This window comes from Microcaecilia unicolor, chromosome 11 (assembly GCF_901765095.1).
Source record: "Microcaecilia unicolor chromosome 11, aMicUni1.1, whole genome shotgun sequence".
Lineage (NCBI taxonomy): Eukaryota > Metazoa > Chordata > Amphibia > Gymnophiona > Siphonopidae > Microcaecilia > Microcaecilia unicolor.
The window spans coordinates 29,434,054-29,442,277 of record NC_044041.1 but is presented as its reverse complement, the minus strand read 5'-3'; the positions used below and the strand labels follow the sequence as shown (position 1 = coordinate 29,442,277).

The window sequence follows — 8,224 nt, the reverse complement described above, 5'->3', positions numbered from 1 at the left end:
ACCCGCGCTACGAGTTTGCACTACCATCTCCACCCCCTCCCAGTTGAGCAGCCCCTGAACATGAACAGCCGTGCCTAACGTCAGCAGCTGAGTCCCGCCCACCGCACAAGGGGGAGTCAAGGGGAAGATGCTGGATAGAGGAGTAGAGAGGATAGGGAAGACAGGAGATACTGGATCAAGGATGGAAAGAAAGGAAATATGCTTGCTCAGGGAGAGAAGGGTAGATAGTAGACATGGTGGGAGTAGGGTGACAGAAGGGAGATGCGGAATTGGGATGGGGAAGCGAGAGGGAGGGAGAGAGGGGTGACCCTGAAACTCGGAAGGGGGGAGGGAGGAGACAACCCTGGAACTTGGAGGGAGGGAGGGGATGACCCTGGCACTCGAAGAGAGAGAGGGAGGGAGGGAGGGGGGATGACCCTGGAACTGGGAGGGAGGGGGGCCCCTGCCACACACTCTCATTCTCACACACACACACTCTATCTCTCACAGACACACTCGCACCCAGTCTCACTCTCTATCTGTCACACACACACACTCGCACATTCACTCTCTCTCTCTCTCACAGAGTCACTCTCACACACACTCTCTCTCAAACATAGACGCTCCGAGGAAAACCTTGCTAGAGCCCGTTTCATTTGTGTCAGAAACGGACCTTTTTTACTAGTTTTTAATAAGTTACTGTTCTAAGGTTGGGTGCAACATCTTACAAGAAAAAAAGTTTTCAAATACAGTCCCAGCCTTAAATATTTCAGTGATCTGGCATAAAGCTATTGAGGGTTGTGTTATCTTCATCACTATCGTATGCATTGCCTGCAAAAGTCTTCATTTTCCTCGGCTTCAGTTTACTCCGTTCAGCTGCTGGATCATGGTCTTGTAACAGAGTAGAGATACACATCATCTCTGTGCTGTTCTCTTTGTGCAGTCTGGAGTCCTTTCTAATAGTGAGTTTGATAGAAAGAACAATCGTGCAAACAATGAAGAGAGTCGCAAGAAATGCAAGAATAAGGATTGCCATCAAACACTGCCCCATGGTGGAGTGGGTAGGGTTTTTTTCAGTTGGAGATCCTGGCCTGTGGGTCACCGTAGTTTCTGATGTCATATTAGATTCAACTTCTTGCGTGTGACTGAGGTTGAATGCGGAGGACGTGATTAGAGGTTGACCTGAAGAAATGGTGGCTAGTTCAGAAGATCCATTAGCTGAAGTAGTTACATTTTCGACCAGGACAGCAAGTTTTGTGGTTCCGTGGCTTTCTGTAGTTGGTTCAAAAGATCCATTAGCTGTAGCAGTTGCCTCTTCAACCAGGTCAATAAATTTTGTTGTTCCATGGTTTTCCGTGGTTTGTTCAGAAATTCCATTAGCTGTTGCATCTTCAACCAGGTCAATAAATTTTATGGTTCCTTGGTTTTCGGTGGTTAGTTCAGAAGATCCATTAGCTGTAGCAGTTGCCTCCTCAACCAAGTCAATATGTTCTGTGGTTCCTTGGTTTTCTGTGGTTCGTTCAGAAGATCCATTAGCTGTAGCAGTTGCCTCTTCAACCAGGTCAATAAATTTTGTTGTTCCATGGTTTTCTGTGGTTCGTTCATAAAATCCATTAGCTGTTGCAGTTGCATCTTCAACCAAGTCAATATGTTCTGTGATTCCTTGGTTTTCTGTGGTTGGTTCAGAAGATCCATTAGCTGTAGCAGTTGCCTCTTCAACCAGGTCAGTACGTTCTACGGTTCCTTGACTGTTTGTGGTAATGATCTTTTCTCTTGTGCTAACCTTGGATTCTTCAAACTCAATCATAGATTTCCAAGTAGCGATGTCATCTGCAGATGTCTTGAGTATCATAGCTACAGCACTAGTTGACTCAACAGCTGTAGTTCTTTCTTCAGGCCTCCAGTGTAAAAGGAATAGGCCCTTGTAGCAGAAGTGTGGAAATCTAGCTGTGTACTAGAAGAATCAAGAGCACCTTGATTGTTAGAGCTGTCTGATGTTTTCATTTTTGTTAATTTATAACTTGGTACTTGTGGAAGACAAAAAAGAACCAGCAGCAAAGTGATCCTAGTGAAAGCCATTTTGCCTAAAAAAAAAACCCACAAAAAACAAATGCAATTCAAATTGTCTATATTAAAATACGTGGCTTTTAGCATAAATGAATACGGTTATAAGATGTTAAATATTCCATGGTGATGTGTCACCTTTAGACTCAAGTTTTCAAAAGATTTGCGCAGCTAACTTTGGAAGTTAGATGGGTAAACCTCCGAGTGAAAATTCCTCCTCAAATCTGCAGGGTGCGGACAGTAAAGGAACAGTTCTGAATTAGTTCTCTAAGCTGACTTTTTTTTTTTTATTTAGTTGGTCAGTGTAAATTTTCAGTGCTAATCAGACAGTTCTGATTGCGCTAATACCCAACTTAAGTCTAGCTGAAAAAACATGTCTAGGTACATGTAGGCGAACTTTCGGCCACAAACCTAGTCAGTTGGGTGCAACTGAAGATTCAGCTAAAGTTAAGTAGGTAATGCTTTGCCTCTCAGCAACTTATTTAAAATTAAGCGGAACTAGTAATGATGAGCTCAAAGTCATAGTAACATAGTAGATGACGGCAGAAAAAGACCTGCACGGTCCATCCAGTCTGCCCAACAAGATAACTCATATTTGCTACTTTTTGTGTATACCCTACTTTGATTTGTACCTGTGCTCTTCAGGGCACAGACCGTATAAGTCTGCCCAGCACTATCCTTGCCTCCCAATCACCAGCCCCGCCTCCCACCACCGGCTCTGGCACAGACCGTACAAGAAGACTTTTATTAGGTGGTTAGGAGATAACTCTTCTATTAAGAGAAGCAGTTACAAGCCAAGGTCCACGTAGTAAGAAATGTGGTCAGTCTTAGATTTTGTACCTACCATACCAGTGCATTCTGGTCCTTGTAGTTCAGAAGGTAATATTTGCAGTTCCCACCACCTCCTATCTTTCAAATAAGACGTATTCGAGTGATACAATCTCTCATCAAAACCTTAAATTGTAAAATCTGGCCACGTTACAGAAATTATGGCAAATTACCTCACAGAGGAGTAAATTCAACCCTCATGGCCTGGTGCACCTTCTCAGCATAGAAGTGATTAGTGCATGAAAGCAACAATGAATTATCCCTCTGAAAAGTCCATACCTTTAGGGCATATAATTGCTGGGAATGAGATCATACTCAGATGCCTTGAACCTTGGCCCCAAAATATATGGGACCTCAGCAAAACCTATGGGGTTTGACATGCAATGTGGCAGGTATATTACTTAAGTGGAACAGGACTTTTCTTTAGATAAATGTCTCTAAGAGCAAACATGTCTTTGCCAAGAGGCTGAATGTGCTAAATGATTTATTGTGCCCCTGCAAACTGCCTTCTTGAAAATCGTGGGTCAGCAGTAACGGAAATAACACCACTGTGTGGAAACAGTGACCCTATGCTCTTTATAGGAGCCGACTGTGTGAGTGCTGTGGGTAGTTGACCACCCCCAATATTGAGGGGTTATTTCCACTGGGCATAGCATCCCCAATTATTTTGAAAAGTTGGCTCCTATGCTTCGTGGTGTTCTAATGTAGAGTACATGCGATGCCTGTCTTGCTACAAAACAGTTTATTTTATTTATTTATTGCATTTGTATCCCACATTATCCCACCTATTTGCAGACTCAATGTGGCTTACAGAGACCTGTTATGGCGTCCATTCCAGGATGTCAAATACAAGTTCCCGTCTTCCACTCAAATAGTGGTTCTTAGCAGAGAGAGCATCTCATGTTCAAGGGTAGTGTTCTCAACCCATTGCTTGGGACACGCCCAACCAGTCTGGTTTTCAGGATATCTGCAATGAATATGAATGAGAGAGATTTGCATACAATCGAGGTAATGCATGCAAATCTCTCTCATGCGTATTCATTGTAGATATCCTGAAAAACCTGATTGGTTGGGTGTGTCCCAAGCACTGGGTCGAGTCCCCCTCTTCTAGGGACGGGGCACTTCCATTAGATAGGAAAATGCTTAGCAGGAATCTGGTCTAGAAATCTTCATGCTGCTAGGCAGGGCCGGAACTAGGTATTTTAGCTCACAGGGCTAGCAACACAAAATGTGACCTCAAATGCACTTCACCTGCGTTCTCTCAACTCACTCCTCTGGCCACACCTAGCCAGTCTGGTTGTCAGGATATTCATAATGAATATGCATGAGAGAGATTTGCATACAATGGAGGTACTGCATGCAAATTTATCTCAGGCATATTCATTGTGGTTATCCTGGCTAGGTGTGGCTGAGAACTGAGTTGAGAAAACCCTGCTTCTCCAGGCTATGGCCCTGGATGATCCGCCATAGTTCAGACTCTGCCACTGGACAATCATAAGTTTGATCAAAGGATTAGTGCATTTTTGGGCAGGCTACCGTAGCAGCCCAGTGGTACTTCCCACCCCCAGCGCGTCGTCATATCAGATGCTACAAAAATATATTAATTTTGTAGCACTACTGTGTACCCAGCGGTAATCAGGCAGTGCTGCGTGCTTCCCGGTTACCGCCGGGTTAGCACGGGAGCCCTTACCGCCACCTCAATGGGTGGTGGTAAGGGCTCCCCTCGAAATGGCCACACAGCAAGTGCTTCACTTGCCACTTGGCCATTTCTTAAAAAAAGAAAGACCTACCTTTTACCTGCTGCAGTAAAAGGGGGCCTCGACGCGCATCAAAAACATGCAGGTATTTGTGACCTGGATTGGCCATTGCTGGAAACAGGACGCTGGGCTCGATGGACCTTTGGTCTTTCCCAGTATGGCAATACTTATGTACTGATGCCAGCACAGGCCCCCTTTTGCCGCTGCTTGGTGAAAGGGGCCCTTTGTCTAAAGCTGCAAGTGTTCTCTCAACATTTGGGGGCAAAGTATCTAAAACGCTTAAGGTAAAATTAATTAAGCCAGACCGTCTATTAAGTGGTGATCTTGACCTGTGCATATTTACTTTTGTAAATCTGAATTTTAAGCAGTTTTCCTGCAGAGTTCATGAATCCATATGTTCTCATATATAAGCACAGATGTGGAAATATTATATCTCAGTGATGCTGTACAGGAATTAAGGGCCAAATGTACTAAAGACCTCCAGACCGCTCAAAACACTGCTGCAAGGCTAATCTTGGGCAAATCGCGCTTTGACCATGCTTGCCCTCTACGTTACATTCTACACTGGCTTCCCATTAAAGACCCTATTACCTTTAACATCTGTTCATTGACTCACAATATAATATATGGGGAAGCCCCTGTCTATATGCTAGATTTGATAGATCTACCATCCAGAAATGCTTCGGTGTCTGCTCGATCCTACCTTAATTTACACTATCCAAGTTGCAAGAATGTTAAATATAAATTACTCTTCACATCAACCTTCTCCTATGTCAGCCCGAAATCTTGGAATGTTCTGCCTAGACATCTGAAAGAGATTGATGACCACCAAACCTTTAAGAAATCCTTAAAGACATTTTTAATTGAGACAGCTTATCCCACTGACAATACTAAGCCCTAACTTTCCTCATATCGTCTGTACCCGCCTAGTCACCGACTACATCACCCCTGTCCTATCCTCATGTTCTTATCTCTCCCTCTGATTGCTTGAATCTGTATCCACCCTGAATTGTAACATTGTAAGCAAGGGTGTGCTGGTACATTTTTAAACAGGGGGCTCTCTCTCGCCAGCAAAGTAAAAGAGAATTCAGGAGGGGCCCAAGCCCACATTTTGGGATCCATTTGTTAAAGTAGCCATGGAGAACCGGCTCCCAAATTCTTAAAACTTAACAAACGGCTCTCGAGACCCTGCTCCAGCACATCACTGATTGTAAGCCACATTGAGCCCGCTCTTGTGGGATAATGCGGGGTATAAATGTACCAAAAATAAATAAATAAAGTGTCTCTGCCAAATGAGAAAAATGCTTAGTGCACAGACCCCTAGATCAGTGTGACTTAGACTTTTAAATGTGATTCTCCTTAAACTTTAGATGTGATTCTCTTTAAAAGGCACACACACTATTTCAACATGAATGAGCTGTAATCTGAAAGGTAGATATTACCCTTTCCCTGAGGCTAAATGATCTATAGCCTGTCTGCACTATTAAACGGGTAACCTTTCATTGGTTATTCTGAAATTACTGCGCAGGGCTTTACTAAAGCACTTTTTAACAAAAGTGAAAACGCATCACACTGGGACAATGTAAAGATACTTCTTGATCAATAGCAATTATATAAAACCTTGAGGGCGCCTCGTTTAATACATCAAAGCATATGTAAAGACTGGGTGTGGGTTAATTTCCTCTTCCCTTACTCTGCTGTTAGCAAGCGTCTAGGCTCCAGCCATGTTGCACAAGCAGTTGTAAGAAGCTCCCTAGTACAAACACCATTTCCCCCCCCCCCCCCTTGTTCTACAATATTTTCTTAGCCTCACAGGAGAATTCCACAAGAAAGTTAATTAAAATGAACATTACCATAGAAAGTATCAGACTGCTGCCACTCACCATAGACCTCAGAAGCTCAATAAGAGACTGGGTGGTTCCTGGTCCCCATCAGAGAACAACACACCTAATTAATCCTCCGGGGGGGGGGGGGGGGGAGCCTTGATGCTCAAAGTTAAAATTGACAGCAATGGTTTGAAAGCTTGACTGGCTTTGCTGAGCTACCTGCAACAATACAGGAAATGCATATGAGAACTGGAGGAGGGAGAGCAACTGTGGTTCTTAGTCATGCCGCAAAGCTTATGTGGTCTTATTTCCTCATTTCAAAGGAAAGAAAAAGTATAGCGCAAACAGGGAAGCTAATACACAAACGTACAGGCTGCTAAAGCTTTCCTTCAGAAAGTGTCGTTCAGTAATCCAAAAGCAGACTCATGCTGGAGAAAATCTGTAAGATCAGCCACTGGTGATAGGCTGAAAAACTTTCACTGAGCAGCAGTGTCCAGTGGGGAATAGTTAAAAGTTCAGTTTCAGCAGCTACTGGTTAGTGAGTTTTGATGATAATTCTGAAGGATGTGCAGGGAGTAGGATTCCCCTCCCCCCACCCCCACCCCACCCCACCCACTGCATAACTATTATAATACTCAATTTGCTTTATTAGAAATACGAAAGGCTGCAGTACCAGCACTGGCCACAAGGTGTCATTATCCTATTCGTTTAATAGAAGATACTGACATCTTGTGACTACCACTGGTACTGTAGCCTCTCATGCCAAAAAACTACTATGGGGGTCTTTTACTAAAGGTTAGCTCGCGTTATTTGCAGCAGGGCCCATAGGAATAAAATGGGCCCTGCTGCAGATAAATCGAGCTAATCTTTAGTAAAAGACCACCTATAAATAGATAAGCGGCTTTTCTCTCTCTTGAAAATATATGAGTATGAGAAAGAAGATTGGTGGGGAAGATTAAAGGAGATTGACTGTATGTGTGTGTATATGTTTTTAGAAGAGAGAGAGAGAGAGAGAGAGAGAGAGAGGAGGGGGGGGGGGATTAGCTTCAGGGAAGTGTGTGTACTTGAGAATCTTCCATGGACAGGAACATGATAGCAGTGGTGTAGCCAAGGGTGGGCTTGGGTGGGCCCAGGCCTACCCACTTTGAGCTCAGGCCCACCAGTAGCAGCACGCCTATGATGTGGCCGGCAGAGATTCCCAAGCTGAAAACTCCCAACAACCATCCCTCCTGCATACCTTATAAATAGCAGATCTTCGCCTGCAGGAAGCAGTGACTGATACATACTGCTTACACCGGCCCCACAGCCTTCCCTCTGATGCATTGGAGCTGACTCTGTGGGTGCTGTGGGTGCTTGAGCACCCCCAATATTGAGAAAATTCCTTGCATGTGTCCAGGGAGGAGTTATTTCCATTGGGCTTAGCACCCCCAATAATTTTGAAAAGTTACTCCTATGCTCCGACGTATTCCCGCCTATGTGGAAACAGGAAGCTGCATCAGTGGGAAGGATGTGGGGCCTACATGAGTAGTGTGTATTAGTTGCTCCTCACTGAAAATCTGAAATTTAAAAGGTGTGCAGGAGAGGAGGGATATTTGAGAGACCATATGGCAAGCAGGCGAGAGGAGAGACCAAATCACCTATGGGATGGGGTGGGGTTCTTCTGCTCACCCATCTTGGGCCCAGGCCCACCCAGAATTGGGTGTCTGGCTACGCCCCTGCATGATGAGAGAGAGCACCAAGGCTGGGGGTTAGAAGAAAAGAAAAGAGGAC

General features: G+C 44.4%; 1 protein-coding gene across 1 annotated transcript; it reads right to left on the bottom strand.

The window, feature by feature from the left end:
- Window positions 1-614: 614 nt before the first annotated feature.
- On the bottom strand, window positions 615-6,652 carry SELPLG (selectin P ligand). The gene is made up of 2 exons (XM_030218760.1): window positions 6,512-6,652; window positions 615-2,063 (listed from the first exon to the last, which is right to left on the bottom strand). The coding sequence occupies exon 2, from the start codon at window positions 1,829-1,831 to the stop codon at window positions 749-751; it is 1,083 nt and encodes a 360-aa protein (XP_030074620.1). The 5' UTR covers window positions 1,832-2,063; window positions 6,512-6,652; the 3' UTR covers window positions 615-748.
- Window positions 6,653-8,224: the final 1,572 nt, after the last annotated feature.